At 38.6% G+C, this 19340-nt stretch overlaps 1 protein-coding gene across 4 annotated transcripts in view; it reads right to left on the bottom strand.

Annotated features, from left to right (window-relative positions):
* STAG2 (STAG2 cohesin complex component) overlaps positions 1-19340 on the bottom strand; it is a 176759-nt gene that overhangs the window by 4815 nt on the left and 152604 nt on the right. For 3 of the 4 annotated variants that reach the window (XM_062184586.1, XM_062184587.1, XM_062184588.1), the window contains exons 27-33: positions 15635-15783; positions 13151-13279; positions 10532-10755; positions 7548-7737; positions 7347-7457; positions 3888-4014; positions 1881-1958 (exon numbers count right to left, since the gene is read on the bottom strand). In XM_062184586.1, the coding sequence (XP_062040570.1) occupies positions 1881-1958; positions 3888-4014; positions 7347-7457; positions 7548-7737; positions 10532-10755; positions 13151-13279; positions 15635-15783 (1008 nt within the window). The remainder of the gene's footprint in view (positions 1-1880; positions 1959-3887; positions 4015-7346; positions 7458-7547; positions 7738-10531; positions 10756-13150; positions 13280-15634; positions 15784-19340) is intronic. The other variant, XM_062184589.1, reaches the window with a different exon arrangement.

Below are 19340 nucleotides of genomic sequence, written 5' to 3' on the forward strand. Positions count from 1 at the left end.
AGAGCCTTACTACCAAAAGTGTGCTCTCCAGACCTGAAGAAGCAACAGCACTTGTTGGAGACACAGGTCTCAGGACACATTCCAGACCTAGTGAAACAGAATCTATCTAATGACTCAAATGCACATCACAGATTGAGAAATACTAACTTAATGACTCCAAGGTGGTCTGTCCAAAGATTTCTCTATCTCCTGCTCTATGAAACTGTCCTTTGGGTCAAATGACCGATAATGTTAATATGGTAGTGTGAAATAATTTGTCAAAATATTTCTAAAGCTATCTGAAAACACAGATGGGGGAAGGAATGGCAGAAGTCAGGGATTAGAGGCTTGCATTGTGGTATAGCAAATGGGGATACTGCCTAAGATGCTGGCATCCCATTTGGATACCAGTTAGTATCCCCACTGCTCCACTTCCAATTCAGCTCCCTGCTAATGCCCTGGGACAAGACTTGAAGTGCTTGGGCCCCTTGCACCCATGTAGAAGACCCGGAAGAAGCTTGTATCCATTTCAGCCACTTGAGAGTGAGCCAGGAGATGCAGGATCACTCCCTCTGTCTCTTCCTCTCTGTAACTCTGATTTTCAAATAAATAAATAAATATTAACAAAAAAAATGTTGGGGCATAAAGGCTAACCTAAGAGGATGGTGCATTAACTACCTGAGGTAGTAGGTGTTAGGAAGAAGGACCATAAATGGTAGATAAAAAAAAGTGAGACAAAAGGGTACCTAAATGATATACTTGTTTAACAAAACTAAACACCTACTGTGCTAGGCAGAAATCAAAATGAATAAAACCATCACCATCTTAAGATTGGTCCCTATTGAGGGACCAGGACATGTAATAAAACCTATCTTACTAGGCCAATCTGGTAATTATCACAATGAAAGTATACACACATTGTCAAGGGAGCAGAATATCTATCTGGAAGGGTCAGCAAAAATTCCACAGTAATGTCAGAACTTAGCATAAAAAGAATTCATTAGGAGGAAAATGAATGGGCACAAGTTTATACAAACTCAAGAGTCATGAAAGGGCACAGTGTGTTGGAGAGGAATTACAAGATTTGTACGGCTGGAGCACAGGATCACAGGATACATGTGGTAAAGTTAAGGTGGTAAAGAAGCCAGATCATGAAGGCTTTGTTTGCCAGGCTGAGGAGTTAGAGTATTTTTCTTAATGGCAGTGGGGAAAAAACTAAAAAGACTTAAAGCTGTAAGATCAGATCTGCATTTTAGAAAGCTAACCTCAGAAGAGATATGAAGGAGAGGTGGAGTAGTGAAATCAGTTTAAAGGCTCCACAATAGTCTAAGAAAACTGAGGAGGACTTGAAGAACGAAAGCATTGTCATGGAGAATATGTCACAAGGGACTTATATGAGAGGTTTTTAAAAGAACTGACAAAACTCATTAATAACCAATTAAGTGTTGGAGGAGAACAAACCGTTCATTCGATGCATTTCAATACCCTATCTTCATTATCAACAATTTTGTTCAAGTTCTCATTATTTTTCACCATGTCTTTAATAGTATAATTATTTTCCCATTCATCCTAGATATCCATAAATACCAAGGAAATGTTTCTGAAGCCTAATTCTGATCATGCTGTTCTCTCATTTAAAATCTTTCAATGAGCAATCCAAACCTATAGAAAACGATTAAATTCTTTAATATTCATGTCCCAGTCAGGGAACTGAAAGCATTTTTAATTTGCTACCACTGCAACACCACCCTCTCCTTTCCCACCAAAATCCTGCCTGCCTGCCTGCTCTTTTTCCTTCACCCAATTGTTTTCATCCACTCTTAGTATGCTGCCCCACTCTTCAACCTTGAACATAGAGTTTTTGATTTTGTAATCCTGGGGTACATTTAAATTAAACGTACTGATTCATCCATAATTGAAGCAGGATCAAAGAAATCAGGCTTCAGTTCTGTTCTCTCTCGTCTGTTCTTTGATGGTGGCTAAGAAATAAAGGGAAGGAAGTTGGTATTTGCAGTATATAAAGCAGATATTATCTGAAAATATCCAAATTAATAATTATTAAGTGTTCAAATGGCCTATATGATTGCAAACATAACTTACAATATTTCCAATAATATATGCTCAAACTACAAAATGCTTAAAGGCACAAAAACAATTCATTTGTAAAAAAATTATTTTGAAGAAGTAATTTCCCACATAGCAACATACAGGAAAACCCTTTTTTGCATTTTTTAAAAAATCCTTCAAATCATTTTCACTTAAAGGTGCCAAATTATACTAAAAAGATGCCATATTTAACTATTTCTTTCATTTAAAGGAGAATACACAAGACACACTAAAGAGTAGAATCAAAAGATCCAGCTTATAATAAAATCTCAGGTTTATTATTTATCAGTTTTGTCCCCTTAGACAAACAGTCAAGCTTCAATATCCTTAATTCTCTCATCCCACCTCACAAAGTTAAATAAGATACTTGCTGGGGCCAGTGCCGTGGCAGTGGGTTAAAGCCCTTGCCTAAAGCTCCAGCATCCCATATGGGATCCAGCTCCCTGCTAAATATGCCTGGGAAAGCAGCAGAGGATAGCTCAAGTCCTTGGCCTCTGCACTCACGTGGGAGACCCAGAAGAAGCTCCTGGCTCCTGGTTTCATAGCAGATGGAAGACCTTTCTCTCTCTGTAACACTGTCTTTCAAATAATTAATATAAGTCTTTAAAAAATAAGATAAAATGCAAAAGGAGTTGGCACTGTAGCATGGCGGGTAAAGCCACCACCTGCAGTGCCAGCATGCCACATGGGCACCAGTTCGAGTCCCAGCTGCTCCGCTTCCGATCCAGCTCTCTACTATGGTCTGAGAAGGCAGTAGAAGATGGCCCCAAGTCCTGGGACCCCTGCACCCACGTGGGAGACCTGGAAGAAGCTCCTGGCTCCTGGCTTTGGATGGGCACAGATCTGGCCATTGCAGCCATTTGGTGATTGAACCATCAGATAGACGATCTATCTCTAACTCTGCCTTTCAAATAAATAAATAAATCTTTAAAAATGCAGAATTTTGTATTTTGTAAATTCTAATCATGTATATGATGTGGTTATTGATAAAAAATACATCTTTATGTATTTTTAGTTTCCAAGTTCAAATAATTTTATTGCATTATCTTATATGGAAAAGTTGGCTCAGTAACAGGGAACTATAAAGTTAATGTATTGTTTTGATAATGGCAAATAAGTGGAAAATCATAAGATGATGGGGTATTTAGTGTATCAATGCATATTTTTGAAAAAAACACTAAATATCATTTGATTTTTACAATCAAATTAATATTAAGCAAAAATACAGCCTTTAAATCTAATTAATTTTAAAGGCAAACAATTTTTATCATCTTTTATAAATATTTATTTATTTATTTGAAGGTCAGAGTTACACAGAGAGAGAAGGAGAGGCACACAGAGAGAGGTCTTCCATCTGCTAGGTCACTTCCCAAATGGCCGCAATGGCCAGAGCTGCAATGATCCAAAGCCAGGAGCTTCCTCCGGGTCTCCCACGTGAATGCAGGGGCCCAAGCACTTGGGCCATCTTCTACTGCTTTCCCAGGCCAATAGCAGAGAGCTGGACAGGAAGTGGACCAGCTGGGACCCAAACTGCCCGCTATGGGATGGCAGCACAGCAGGTGACAGCCTTACCCGCCACACCACAGCGCAGGCACCTTTTTATCATCTTAAACAGGATCTAATGCCCTCACCAACCTCATCTTCTTCTCCTTCCCTTCTTATATACATAAACCCCAGCAACTATTTCATTTACTCTTTCTGCAAAACACTCTTTTTCATGGCAAGTATTTCTCAATAAATATGCAACTTGATTTCCAAATGAATTAAACTGACCATCTTGTAGCAATCAGTAAGTATCTTACCAAGTCTATATCCATAGTGTCGAAATCCATTCCCTCATTTAGATCTTCAATCCTCCCTTCTGAGGACATCATAACATCTTCAACAATTGGCTCTTCATCATCTTCCATTAGGCTTGTACCACGCCGACTAGAAAAATATAAAACAAAGTCAAGATCTGAACCAATGCTGTAACTACTAATATACAGGCAGCAACTATGTGGCTCTCTATATTCAAGTATAATGGAAAATGATGGAATTAAAGGTCAGGGAGAATGATTAGGCATTGATTATGTCATCAATGATGCCAAAACCCCGATGTTCATGTTTGACTGTCTAAAATGATAAGGAGTTAATATTTCTTCTACATTATTTCAACACAGCTTGATAGTTCTGATATCCCATTTATAAAGTTCAATGAGAATTTCCCACATGGGAACATACAAGATACCTCAAATCCTTTTTGAAAGTAGGCAGGGTACAAATTAATAAACAAATATAAAACAGAGACCAAGAAATGGCATTTTCAAAATATATATATTTTTCATCAACATGTAATACTAATTTTACCAATCACTCACTCACACACTCAGTACCTAATCGGTACCAGGCACACATGCACTTACTCATTCACACAGTGCCTACTATATGATAGGCTTTTCCTATATCCTACGGATGCCCCAAAAAGAAAACAAAAGATGAATAAGCATGGTTCCTGCCCTCAAGGAGCTCACAGTCTAATACGGGAAATCAAGAAATTATGACAAAATGTAATAAATTCTACAACAGAAGTAGGCATCAAGTGTTTGAAGGATATACTGAAGGATGGAATTAATTCTTCCTTAGGGAGAAATGAGCCACACTTATGTTGAAACTTGGATTATTATGCCCTATAAAACTTAAAACTAAGATACACAGAAATGCAAAATGGAAAGGACAAAAGCTCTGTTCACGACATAACTATGGTGAATAAACTAGGTTCACAAATTAACCCACATCAGAATAAAGTAGCCAATGTAATAGTGAAATTGAATGTGACTTCTCCCCCAGTTTGGCTGACACTGCCTTTTTTTTAAACCTAAAGACCTCCTCCTTGCCATACCTCACCAAAAGTACCAGAATCCTAGGCATTATTTACTAAATACTTACAGTTTACACACAATACTATGCTGTGATTTAATATATAAAGAGGTAACAAGGCACAGTATCATTCAGGCCTCCTGAAAAAATACGTTGAAACTGGTCTTTAATTCTTAATTGCTCTGGACAGTAAAAAACAATTTCACTGTATTTAATGGAAGAAATTGAGAAATGAGTATATATGTTTTGTGCACCATGTTAACAAGAACTAGAAATCCATTATGCATTTCATTTGGAATATAAGGAGGATAACTTGTGATATAAACTATGAAAAAAGAGAAAGATGATTTGGAACTATTTCCAGTTATAGGGTAGATACTATTAAAAAAAATCACTGTATAACTAAAATATTGCAAAGTCCCAGGCAACAGACCACTTGCAGTCTTAGAACAACCAAAAGAATCCACTGGCAAGGGTTATTTAACCGAAATCACAATCCCTTGTAATTGCCTGAGGAGATTACCTATAATTAGAAGCTAATACAAGATGCAATCAAAAGAATGATAAATGGTACTGAGTAATGAGATGCTGTAGAGGATCTTGAGAATTTGTACAAAGTTTTTAGGGAACAGATATAGACCAAATGACTGTTACGGCAGAATTCTGGCATATTTGGACTGCTAACTAGTTGGAAGCTAAGAAATGAGTTTTAGGATCCAGCATGAAATAAGAACAAGGAGAATGTGGCTACAGAAATGGAGAAAAAGAGAGTCAAGAAACAGTAAAGATTACAGCCCTATGAGCCAAGTCAAGATGGGAATCTATACATGCAATAGAGTATGTATTGTGTCTTAGAGACCACTATCAAGCTATCAAGACAGCTAATTTGAATTTATATTGGGAAAAGTGATCATTTAAGAAAAAATGGGGGGAGGCACTTGGCATAGAGAGTTAAGGCACCACCTGCAGTGCCAGCATCCCATACAGGCACTGGTCTGATTCCCAGCTGTTTCGCTTCCAATTTAGTTTCCTGCTAATGCACCTGAGAAAGCAGCAGAAGATGACCCAGGTCCTTGGGCCCCTACACCCACGTGGGAGACCTGGAGGAAGCTCCTGGTTCCTGGCTTCAGGTCCAGCTCTGGCCATTGCAGCCATTTGGGAAGTGACCTAGCAGATGGAAGATCTCTCTCTCACAAATAAATTAAAAAAAAAAAAAGAAGAACAAGGGAAATGCTTATCATTTAAAAACCAATAAAACTCGATAAATTATAAAATTTTAAAAAGAGGGTAACAGTTACTATCCCCTAGCATTAAAACATACCACATTATGTTACAAGTACAATGCTTTCAACTCAAAAATTTTATTAGTCAGAATCATCAGATTTTCCCCTGTATACCAAGCAAGACATGAACAACATTATCTAAAGATTTGTCTGTTGTTTCTTTTATAGTCGAAGCTAAAAAAGATAACAGAAAGATACAAAAAATTCTGATACAGAATTCAGTAAAAAATTATTTAAAAAGCAAACACTGAACAATTGTAGTCATTCATTGAACATTTTCATGTAGCACCTTTTATGAGCCAAACACTGACAGGCAATGAATGTAGTCCCTGCCCTTGAGGAGCTCACACTCTAGAGAAAGGGATAAATTCAAACAAATAATTATAATACAACATGGCAAGTGCTGTAAGAAATATGAATATATACAGTGTTATGGGAGCATCGATGATCGCAGCTTCACTTAAGGTGACACCTGAGCCTGTTCTTTTATGATGATTTCACCAGTTGCCAGGCAGTGAAATACGATACTAAAATGTAGGCAAGGGTCATATTTTCAAAGATCTTGCATGCCATGAGCTAAGGAGTTTGGAATTTATCCAGCAGTCAATGGGGAGTCATGGGAGGATTTTTAAGTAAAAAAGTTACATGTTAAGACTTTTATTCTAGATTGTAATTCTTGATGGCAGTGTGAATGATGGAGTGGTGGGAGGTTGTGAAAGGAGGGGTTTGGTGAGAAGATAAATGGGAAGTCTGAGGGAAGAAAACCAGTTAGAAAACTAACACAATAGTTCAGGTGAGAGATGAGGGCCTGAACTAAGGTGGGGAAATAAATTAAGATATGACAGAACTATATTTAAAATTCTGTGTACCAAAATAAACAAGGATTCATATTTAAAGTTTTCCAACAGATCAACCTGAGATTGGTCCTTTGGCTGAACTAGTTAACATTTAACTTAAAACATTTTTTTTTCTGTTGGAAAGACCAATTTTTAGTTCCTTGATTATTTCAGCTTAGTTACTTTAGAGAGTTTGCTGAAATTTTTAGATAAGGCACACATTAAAATGTTAAAATGAATTAGTGAACTTCCTAGACTCAGACAATAAGGCACTCTCACTTACATGGCATGCTGAAGATTAGTTCGCAGTTTAACATAGCTCACTGCTGCTCTCTCCTGCTGTTGCCTTGCTTCCTCTTGTTGTCTTTGAGCTAACATCCATGTTACCTGCGTGCTTCAAGGAGAATTTTATTCTTCTTTTAACTTAACTTTTCTCTATGTAATTAATAAAGTTCTAGTACAGAAAATGATCAAGTGTACTTACTTATAATCAAGAGGAGTTTGATGATGTTCAGTCTGCATTGGATAGACACTCATGAAGCTATCCTCAGGCCGTAATCTCTTGGGCTCTCTCATAATGGTGGAGGTGAGTTGTGGTGTCTGCATCATAACAGGGGTGTGCAGCGTCTGTTCTCTGCTTAACCACATACTGTCACTACTACTGCTTTCTTCGGCTGAAAAAGATAACAACAATGAAATTCAGTCACTAATTAGGACTAATCAGATGTTTAATATAATCTATTCAGGTGAACAGACTTTTCTGGTTGCTCTCTTTCCACATGCTAGTGGCTAGGAACAGAGGGACACAAGGGTATGGAAAACATAGTATCAGCCATACAGTTATGTAACAGTTATGGAGGAAGAACAACCAGGCAAATACAATACTGTGTGCGAAGTGCTGGGAGAGATGGAGAGAGAGAGGAAAGGAGGAATGGGAGCAGTTAGAGAGATCACAACCAGTTACCCAGAAGTAACTTCTAACTATAGTAGGTACTCAGGCATTAAACACCATGAAAGAATCATATTAATCTGCTGACATTTGAGCTACAAAAAGGGCCTTTATTATGATTCAAATTAATAGTTTGCTATTCCTAGGCCATAAGAATGGCAATAGTGGCAAAAGACAACACTCTATAAGGAAGCAGGAATCTACTGTTGCAAAGTCTCATAAGTGAGAGGACATGGCTGCTCAAGTTTATAAGGGAAGCAATTTGGTGAGATGCATGTTTTAGTCAATGTACTGGCAGTGTGGATAGTGAACTTAAGAACACTGAGACTGGAAAACAAACAGGCCAGTCAAGATGCTAGAGGTATAGCCCAGCTGAGTGAGATGTGCTAACAGCAACAGAGAAAACAGGAGACTGATTCCCAATCTATGGGATACAGACTTCTGAGCAGATGAGAACAACTGCAAGGAGTGTACATGTCCATATGTACATCAAGCACTAAAATTAAAAAAAATATTTTAACACCTGCAAAAACTACTCTTTTTCAAAGTGCCTATAGATAGTGCCATGATTAATAAAAGACAAATTAACATACAAGTGCCACTGAGTCAATGGGAGTTGAATCTTGTTTTATTTACTTCAAAGGGAGAGAGGGAAAAAGGGAGAGAGGAAGGGAGAAAGGCTAGGAAGAGAGATTATCTTCCATCTGCTAGTTCTCCCTCAACAGCTGGGGCAATGCCAGGACAATTCTGGGAACCAGGAAATCTATCCGGGTCTCCCACATGGGTGGCAGGGACCCAAGTACTTGAGCCATCACCTGCTGTCTCCCAGGATACAAATTAGCAGGAATCAGAAGCTAAGTCAGGATTCAAACCCAGACACTCTGATGTGGGATGTGCTCACCCCAAGTAGTGTTTTAATAAATATGTTGAGCAAAATGCCTGTTTTGAAAATCATTGATTTAGAAGGTAAAAGAGCACACTGGGACTGACTGACTGACTGACTCTGAGTTTAGAGGGAAACAATTTTATTAGAAGATTATAGAAGTTTTTGAGGAAAAAAAAAAGAGTGGGAAAAAATGTTCTAAACCCTACTAACAGATGGATTAGACATAAATTTCACATTTTATGATACAGTTCTATCAGCCTTTAAGCTCCACTGTGTTTAGAATCCAGCAGTGCATTGAGTTAACCAACTTAGCAGAATTTAACCTACCTTCTTTGAACTTATTAATGCTTCAATTTCTACATCTCATTCCAAAAACTTGACTAAATAAGAACATTGACTCTGCAAAAATTGTATCTTGTTTGGTAACTTGTAAGAAGCTACCTAAAGATCAATTCCTTATCTGTACCGGCGCCGCGGCTCAATAGGCTAATCCGCCGCCTTGCGGCACCGGCACACTGGGTTCTAGTCCCGGTAGGGGCACCGGATTCTGTCCCGGTTGGCCCTCTTCCAGGCCAGCTCTCTGCTGTGGCCCGGGAGTGCAGTGAAGGATGGCCCAAGTCCTTGGGCCCTGCACCCCATGGGAGACCAGGAGAAGCACCTGGCTCCTGCCTTCGGATCGGCGCGGTGCGCCAGCCGCAGCGGCCATTGGAGGATGAACCAACGGCAAAGGAAGACCTTTCTCTCTGTCTCTCTCTCTCACTGTCCACTCTGCCTGTCAAAAAAAAAATTCCTTATCTGTTTCATGAATTCTAAGGAAAAGGAGAAATGTGATACCCAGCACAAATCTATAGCTATTGTTTATTGAGAAGAACATTTTAAGATTTACAACAATATGCAGAAAACATCTTTTCATTTGGTAATTTCTCTATTTAAAATAGAGAACAATTTCCTTGCTAGCTTCCAGTCTTTGAGTTCTCCAAATTGAAGCTGTAGACATCATAATCCCTGCTATATCCCAAGTTTGGGTTAACTTGTTACTCAGCAATACTAACTGCAACAAATTTTGTCAGCTATGCAGATTTGTTTGTAAGGGTCTCAGACAGGAAAAAATGTCCCCATGGGCCCATTTCAAACCAATCCTGGACAGTTAGCAGCCCAAGAGCATCAACACCGTAATGTATTCCTACCTCCAGTGTGAACTTCTATGAAGTGCTTCATGATTAATGAATGATCTCTTCACAGAAATCTAGAAGTTGAAACCTCTCTGAAACTGCTGTTCCACTTAAAACTAAATGATAATACTCAAATCTGTTTCCCTGTGCATACAGTACAGCACAGTGATTAAAAAGCAGCCATCTAGAGTCAGACTGCTTGGCTCTCCTACTTACTATCTATGTAACTCAGCAAAGTTATTTAATCTCTCTGCTAATTTTCTCATTCGAAAAATGATATTGCACCTGAAAAGTTTTGAGACCTGAATGCACATAAATAAGATGCTTTAAATGACACATTTACACATAACTGATATATTATGTAAGCTATGACATCAAATATGAAATAAGGTAAACCTTAATGATAATTGTTAGCAAGACATTAGGGATAAATATGTAAAGAGAATAAGCTATATCCTTACTGAGTGCTAGTTGCATTCCCTCAACCACTTTCCGTTTTCCGGTAGATGGTTTTGATTTTTTACTCCGCACAGTTGAACCCCGACTGCTGATTCCACTAATGACTGACATGGTGTCATCATCACCACCAGCTAGCAAAGAATTTCGGTAAGACATAAGTGGAAGCCACACATCTTCTCTTCGGAGTGACATCTGAAAGGTCATGAACTTTTCCAAGTAAACATACCTTAAAAAGAAGTAAAAATTGTTAATTTTGATATATAAAACTACAAAGTTCTATCAACTTTTAGCCGTATGAGCATGGATACATTACTTCACTATTCAATCTTGGCATCATCAGGAGAGTGATGAGCAATTCTGTCTCTATCAAGACTTTCACAATGAATGAAATAATTCAGAGTATTTCAGCTTAACATTTGTTGAGCATCTACTAAGTCTTAGGCATGAGGAATAGAAGCAAAGTTCAATCAGTATGGTCCCTATCTGCAAAAAAAAGTTCAGCATGATGTAAATCATAAATGTATCTTTGGATTCAACTATGACAAGGCTTATATGAGTAGGTAATTTTGCAATCAAAATTCAACTAACATTCATGTACTACTATGTGCTGGGCATTTTCTCTCAGATTCCTTACACTTAAAGTTCTGTGAGGAAAATCACTCTTCCCATTTTACAAATGAGGAAATAAAGAATAAGAAAAATTAGTAATGTGCCCATAGTGCTAAAAATGGGTAAGCAACATAATCATGTTTCAAGCACCAGATTTTGACACAGAGCTCAGTAAGGCTAAACTATGCTAAGAATAAATGAAGACAATTAACTAAAGTGCAACTCAGTATTTGCTGTCATTACAATGACTAATTCTAATCAATTCCAATGTACCAGTTTAGAACAGGAGACATCGATTACAAAACATACTGCTTTGTGTCAATGGTTCAGTATGTCTTTTTATTTACAATCTACTTCAGTCATACACAGCAGTGCAGTACACGTCACAGTGTGGCCTGTGAACTGGCTACCAGTCTGAGAACTGTTAGTCTGTGACAAGATATGGAACTGAGCCAAAATATACTCATTGATTTACAAATAAATACTCAACACACAGCTTAAGAGAACATTACAGATAGGTAGTCGTCACTAAAGCTATTCCCATTTCTCCTCCTTTTTGCCTCCAAGGTTATCACTAACCTGAATTTACTATTTCTCATTCCTATGCTTATTTTTGTACTTTTAATACAGAGTTGCCTTGAAACATTATGGCACAGTTTTTAACTTTGCTATTTGTAGTCAGTGTTATGTTTTTAAAATCTGGCCATTTTGAGTGTTGTATGGTATTCCATTGTTTACCAATCTATAAATCTATTTTCTAGGTGGTCAATATTTAGGTTGTTTTCCCCCTAATCAAATAATATGAATAGCTAACATTCTTTTATGGGTCTCTTTGTATAAATGTTCAAACATTTATGTAGGTATCCAACCTATGAATGAAAGTGCTGGCTCATGAGGCAGAATTAAGCTGAATCTTTAACTTTACTAGGCACTGTCAAATAGCTCCACAAGATGATCCAATTTACACTGTCACTAGCAATATATGGCCCTACTTGATCCACAACCTTGGCTAAAACTTGTGCTAAGCTGGTATGTAAGAAATGGTACTTCAATGTTTAATCTGTATTTCTATTATCAACAGTGTCTATGTAACGTTTAATTAATACTAGTGGGAAAAGATTAGCTATACCATGAGGCATTCATATTTTTATGCTCTTTTGTACCTCAAAGTCAAGGGGTGCAGGTGCAAAGATGATTCTGAGAACTTAAACACATTTTGAAGAACTCTCTTACAAGTCACCATTTTAGGAGGCTATCCCCAAAAAGTACCCTGCTTAAATGGTCTTCTGAGGACAAGAACAAGAAGGTAAAAAATAAAGTAGGGATTTCTACTTTTTGTACTGCAAACATAACTCAAGACACAGATTAACTAATCAGTTCACAATGGACCATAAATATTATTTCTCTTTTAAAGGCCCCCACCTTTGTTGGGTTAAGGCAAGAACACAAGTGAAAATACAGAAAGGATTCAAGTACACCTCAGAAGCCACAACTAGGGGCAACAATTATGGCACAGTGGTTAAGACATCAACTGGGACCCTATAGCCCATGTGGGATTGCCTGGTTCTAGTTCCAGCTCTGCTTCTAATTCAGCTTATTGCTGATGCACACACCCTGGAAGGCAGCAGATGATGACTCATTGTGCTTGGGTGCCTGCCACCCAAGTGGAATACCCTGACTGAGTCGCAGGCTACTGGCTTCAGCCTGATCTAGCCCCAGCTATTGCAAGCATTTTGGCAGTGAACGAGTATATGGAAGATCTCTGTCTCTAATATAATTTTTTTAAAAGTCATAACCATACTGGGAAGGGAACTCATAAGAACAAATAGAACAGTATGCACATAATGTAGTCATAATTTGTAAATTATACAAATCACTGAAGTATATAGTTTATACAGTCATGCAATCCTACAATTCTATGAAATATGTGTAAAAGGAAGTGAAACCAAACAACAACTGCTCTGAAGAATTCCAAAGTGAAATATAATAGGATATTTCTAGCAAATACATACACTGTTCTTTTGTCCTGTCGGAGCAGTTTAGAGGAAAACTCACTGAGAATATCAAGAAATGCCAAATTTAAAGGTGGATGGCTCTCCCCTTGTGGATTAGGCTCTTTAAAAGCAAATTCTATGCCATCTCTGCAAAAACAAAAATGGAGATAAACATTATTTTAATAAAAAATTTAATAACTAAGAAAGGAAATTTCACTCTATAATTTTCTTGCCACTACTATTTTCTTGGTCATGCTTTTTATTTGAGGAATAAAGAAAAGGAGGTTGTAGGTGTTGAGAATGAGTAAATATTTATTTATTTATTTATTTAACATCACTATTCCATTTTATTGAAACACAAAGACGGGTAGGCAGGCAGAAACACACCCACCCTCCCACCCCCACCCCCACCCCCACCCCCACCACAGAGTTAGCCTTCAGATTGAATGTCATTTAGTATAGCTACATTTTTTTTTTCTGGACAGGCAGAGTTAGACAGTGAGAGAGAGAGAGAGAGAGAGAGAGAGAGAGAGAGAGAAAGGTCTTCCTTCCGTTGGTTCACCCCCCAAATGGCCACCACGGCCAGCGCGCTGTGCCGACCTGCAGCCAGGAGCCAGGTGCTTCCTCCTCATCTCCAATGCGGATGCAGGGCCCAAGCACTTGGGCCATCCTCCACTGCCTTCCCAGGCCACAGCAGAAAGCTGGACTGGAAGAGGAGCAACCAGGACAGAATCTGGCGTCCCTACCAGGACTAGAACCCAGGGTGCCGGCACTGCAGGCGGAGGATTATCCAAGTGAGCCGCCGCTACATTCTTTACTTAGTATTCCTTCCTACAGAAAATAACCCAAATTGTTTGGTAAAATAATCAATACAGGGGCCAGTATTTTGCTACAGTGGGTTAAGCTGTAGCTTGTGACACCTGTATCCCATATCACAGCACTGGTTCAAGTACCAGATACTCTGTTTCTGATCCAGCTTCATGCTAATCTGTCTGGAAAAGTAGTAGATGATGGCTCAAGGACTTGGGCACCTACCACCTATATGGGAGACCCAGATGGAGTTCCTGGCTCCTGGCTTTGGCTTGACCAAAGCCCAGCTGATGCCAGTATTTGGAGAGTGAACCAATGAAGAGAAGATCTACCTCTTTGTCTGTCACCCTGCCTCTCAAATAATAATCTTTTTAAAAGGAACAAAAGAGGATTAAGAGAGATAAAAAATAGAGAATTATCAATAAAAGTCCCAAGCTCGATTTTCCTGAAAAAAAAAAAAAAAAAGCAAGGTTCTTTAACCCAGTTACGAAAATACAGGGCTTTAAAGCTCTGCAATGTATCTAGAATTAAAAATTATAACTCATCATTAACTTACATGCCCCAATATAAAATCAGATAATTGCCAGCTTTGATAAGGAAAAGGAAATACAGATAGAAGGCTGTAACTCAAAACAAAAGGTTACTACAAAAACCAGAACACAATCAGAATGTAAAAACTTAAGGAAAAGACCCCTCTATTTAGCAGAGAGATTATAATAATAAAAGCCAGAAAGAGACTGTTTAGTGTATGTGCTACCAAAGTGAGCGTCTGGTAAGAGATTTTTGTAATGTCTGATGAATGTAAGCTACTTTGCTTCATATTACTTATAAAGATTTTAGGGAATGGCGCTGTGGCATAGCAGGTAAAGACATCGTCTACAGTATCGGCAACCTATATGGGCACTGGTTCAAGACCCAGATGCTCTACTTCCAAAAAAGCTCTCTGCTATGGCCTGGAAAAGCAGTGGAAGATGGCCCAAGTCCTTGAGCTCCACACCCATGAGAGAGACCCGGAAGAAGCTCCCAGCTTCGGATCGGCCCAGCTCCAGTTGTTGCTGTCATTTGTGGAGTGAACCAGCGGATGGAAGACCTCTCTCCCTCTGCCTCTCTGTAAGTCTGCCATTCAACTAAATAAATAAATCTTTTTAAAAAAAGATTTTATATGACTTTAATTGAAACAATAACTTCCTTATAAAGGAAATCACAGTCCCAAATCATTTGTTAATTCAGATGGATCTATAACTGACCCTTAAATTTAAGAAAGGAGACATGACATAGATTTATAAATAATAAAACATAAATTTAATATAACTATCCCAGAAAAGTTTCGTGATTAAAAAATACAAGAGCTTAGAAGACTGGGTTCTAGAATCTGGAAAGGGGGATGGGGAAGATGCAAAGAGGATAGTTAATAGAAGTCAATACAAGGGATAACTTCTAATTTTATATAGCACAATAGAATAATTATGTATAGTTGAGAACCATTAGCTGTGTATATCAAAAAAGTAGAGGGGGTTTTGAATGTCCCAATACAAAGAAATGAGAGACAGATATACCAATTACCCTGATCTGACTATATTATATACATTGAAACATCACTATGTGACATATGCACAATTATTGCATCAATTAAAAATAAAATACGAATATATTCTTAAAATATAAGAACTGAATAGAATTTTGGGAGATTACTTGTGTAGCATGGCAATGGCTTCTCTTGTTTTCAATTGATCAAGTCCAAAAGTTAAAGCAAAACGTCGAGCAAGTTCTTTTATGCCACTAAATGTTGAGGATGATCTATCAAAATTATAGCCATTTTCCTGTATCATTTCATTAAAAAGCTGTTTGGAAAGAAAGAAAGCATGTTAAAGTTTTTTGAGAACTATAGATTAACATCTTTAAAATATATTTTCTATTTAAAATATAGCACATGTTCAATAAAGACATATCCTATTTCATTTTAAAACATGGATTTTTAGGGGCTGGCATTGTGGCATACCAGATTGAGCCACCACTGCAGAATGAGTACCCCATATGGGCATCAGTTTGAATCCAGGTTGCCCCACTTCCAATCCAGCTCCCTGCTGATTTGCGTGGGAAAGCAGTGGAGGATGGACCAAGTGCTTGGGACCCTGAAACCCTGAGGGAGATCCAGATGAAGCTCCTGGATTTGGCCTGGCCACTGCAGCATTTGGGAAGTGAAGCAGACGATGGAAGCTCTGTCTCTGTCTCTCCCTCCAACTCTTTCAAATAAATAAATAAATCTTTTTTTAAAAACCTGTAGATTTTTGAAAACATGATACAGGGAGAACATTTGGCACAGCAGTTAAAATGCCATGGGGGATGCCCACATTCCATATTGCATTGCCTGGTTCAGTTCCAGCTCCTCTGCTTACAATCCAGCTTCTTGCTAATGTGCAGCCTTGGAAGCAGCAGTTAATGGTTCTAGTACTTAGAAGTCTGCCACTCATCTAAGAGGCCCAGATGGAGTTCTGGGCTCCTAGCTTTGGTCTGACCCGTCCTTGATTGTTGTGGGCATTTGAGGAGTGAAGAAGAGGAAAGGAGGTCTCTTTCTGTCTGGACGTCTCTCTCTGTATCTGTCTTTCAAATAAAACAAAATAAATAATAATTTTTAAAATAATAATAAGTTAAAACATGACACTAATGACCAAAATTGTAGCACATGATATTTTTAGATCCAAAGCCAGGAGACAGGAGCTTCTTATGGGTCTCCCACTTGGGTGCAGGGGTCCAAGGACTTGGGCCATTCTCCACTGATTTCCCAGGCACATTGGCAGGGAGCTGGATCAGAAGTGAAGCAGCCGGGACTCAAACTGGCACCCATATGGGATGTCGGCACACCAGCCCCAACGTTAGAAACTCTTAAGGTTAGTTGTGACAGAATGCTACATATGGATATTGAAACAACATATAGAAACATAAAGAAAAAGGAAATTTCTAAATTATTAGGGAACCATGTTCTGTTATTTACATTTAAGTGATGACTCATTACATCAAGAATTTTTATCATAAAGTAGCAAAAGTTTTAGAATCTTGAAGTACTCTAAGTTATAGGACTTTATCCAAAACAAATGAGAATAATAACTATGTACCATACTAAGTACAAAAATATTTCATTGATGCTTATAATGGCAAAAATGCAAAAGATTTCCACATCAAAAAAAAAGAGATCATGGTTAAATTATGATCCATCTTTTAAACAGAATATTATACAGTAATTCAAGATGCTGAAGACTTCTGGTATATGTGTTGTGTGTGTGTGTGTGTGTGTATAAACAACGAAATTAGTGTGTCAAAGATGTATTTGCACTCCTGTATTCACTGCAGCATTACTCACAACAGCCAAGGTTTGAAATCAACGTTAAGTGGCCATCAACGGATGAAAGGACAAGTTAAATTCAACACACACAAAAACACACACGTTATTCAACCTAAAAATTCTGCCATTTGTAAAAGTATGGATGAACTTGGGGGTTATTATATTAAGTGAAATAAGCCAGACACAGAAAGACATTCATGATGGTACTGCTAAGTAACATCTTTAAGAAGCTGAACACAGAAGTAAAATAGTAGGTTTCAGAGGCTAAGGTTAGGAAAAAGAGATGTTGGTCAAAGGGCACAAAGTCTCAGACAAGATGAAGATACAGTGTACATGAAGGATAATCACCAATCTCATTCACTACAGTATCACTCAAAGTATTAGCAAAATCAATTAGAAAAAGAGGAAAAAAATGCAAAAGGCATCAAAACTGGAAAGCAGGAAGTCATGCTTGCAGATGACGTGATTTTCTACATGGAAAAACCTAAACACTTCACCAAAAAAGCTATTATGAATGACAAACCAAATCAGTAAAGTCTTAGGATACAAAATCAACTTAAGAAAAACAGTAGCATTTTATATACCAAAAATGATCTTGCTGAAAGGCAACATCAAAAAAAAAAATCCAATTCACAATACGTACAAAAAGTTAAACATTTAGGAATAAGTTTAACCAAAGTGAAAGATCTCCACAATGAAATTATAAAACATTGATGAAAAAAATCATCAAGGACACACACACACAAAAAGAAAGCTACTCCTCGCTCATGGATTTGAAGAATTAATGTTATTCACATGTTCATACAACTTAAAGCAGCATACAGATTCAAAGCAATGCTTGTGAAAATACCAATGAATTCATTACAGAGTTAGATAAAACAATCCTAAAATTCATATGGAACCACATAAGACCCAGAATAGCCAACATGATCCTTAGGGAAAAAAATTCAAGCTGGAGACATTACAATAGCTGATTTCAAAGCATACCACAAAGGTATACTAATAAAAAGAGCATGATACTGGTACAAAAAGTGACACACAGATCAATGTAACAGAATACAAGGCCTAGAAATTAATCCACACACTTATACTCAACTGAAGCGCCAGCATCCCATATGGGTGCTGGTTTGAGACCTGGCTGCTCCACTTCCAATCCAGCTCTCTGCTATGGCCTGGGAAAGCAGTGGAGGATGGCCCAAGTCCTTGGGCCCCTGCACCCACATGGGAGACCTGGAAGAAGCTCCTGGCTCTTGGCTTCGGATCAGCGCAGCTCCGGCCGTTGTGGCCAATTGGAGAGCGAATCATCGGATGGAAGACTCTCTCTCTCTGCCTCTCCTCTCTCTATGTAACTCTGACTTTCAAATAAATAAATCTTAAAAAAAAAATGGGGAAAGACAGCATGTTGTCTTTCTCTCCTACCTCCCCCAGAGTCATATTTCTATGTATCTTAAGGATTCAGGAAGGGAAAATAAAGAGTTAAGATTCTATGGACTCAATGGGTCCTCTCCTTGAGGGCCATGGCTGGGAAGAAGATGAGAGCATACGAGGAGGGCTGGGGTTGTAGGCTGCAGCTGTGTTCATCAGGTACCAAAAGTTGGCCTCTCACCCCTAAACTTCTCCAGTCCAGGAGGTGGCCTAGGGTGTGGCAAGAGGCCCACACTGTTGGGCAGACTGTCCTGGCCTATGTCCTCATCATTACCCCTGCACTTGCTATCTTGTCAGCCCAGCCCCAGGCATATTACCTGCTCATCCTGCTATAGGTGAACTTCGCATGTTGTGTATCACGTCAATTACATGAACTGTGAGCAGGGCTCATTTATTTGAAACATAGATGTTTACAAAATAAAGAATAGGAAAGAGGGGCCAGCGCTGTGGTGCAGTGGGTTAATACCCTAGTCTGAAGCACCAGCTTCCCATATGGGCACCAGTTCAAGTCCCAGCTGCTCCACTTCCGATCCAGCTCTCTGCTGTGGCCTGGGAGAGCAGTGGAGGATGGCCCAAGTCCTTGGGCCCCTGCACTCACATGGGACACCTGGAAGAAGCTCCTGGCTCCTAGCT

The sequence above is a fragment of the Lepus europaeus genome, chromosome X (genome assembly GCF_033115175.1).
Source record: "Lepus europaeus isolate LE1 chromosome X, mLepTim1.pri, whole genome shotgun sequence".
NCBI lineage: Eukaryota > Metazoa > Chordata > Mammalia > Lagomorpha > Leporidae > Lepus > Lepus europaeus.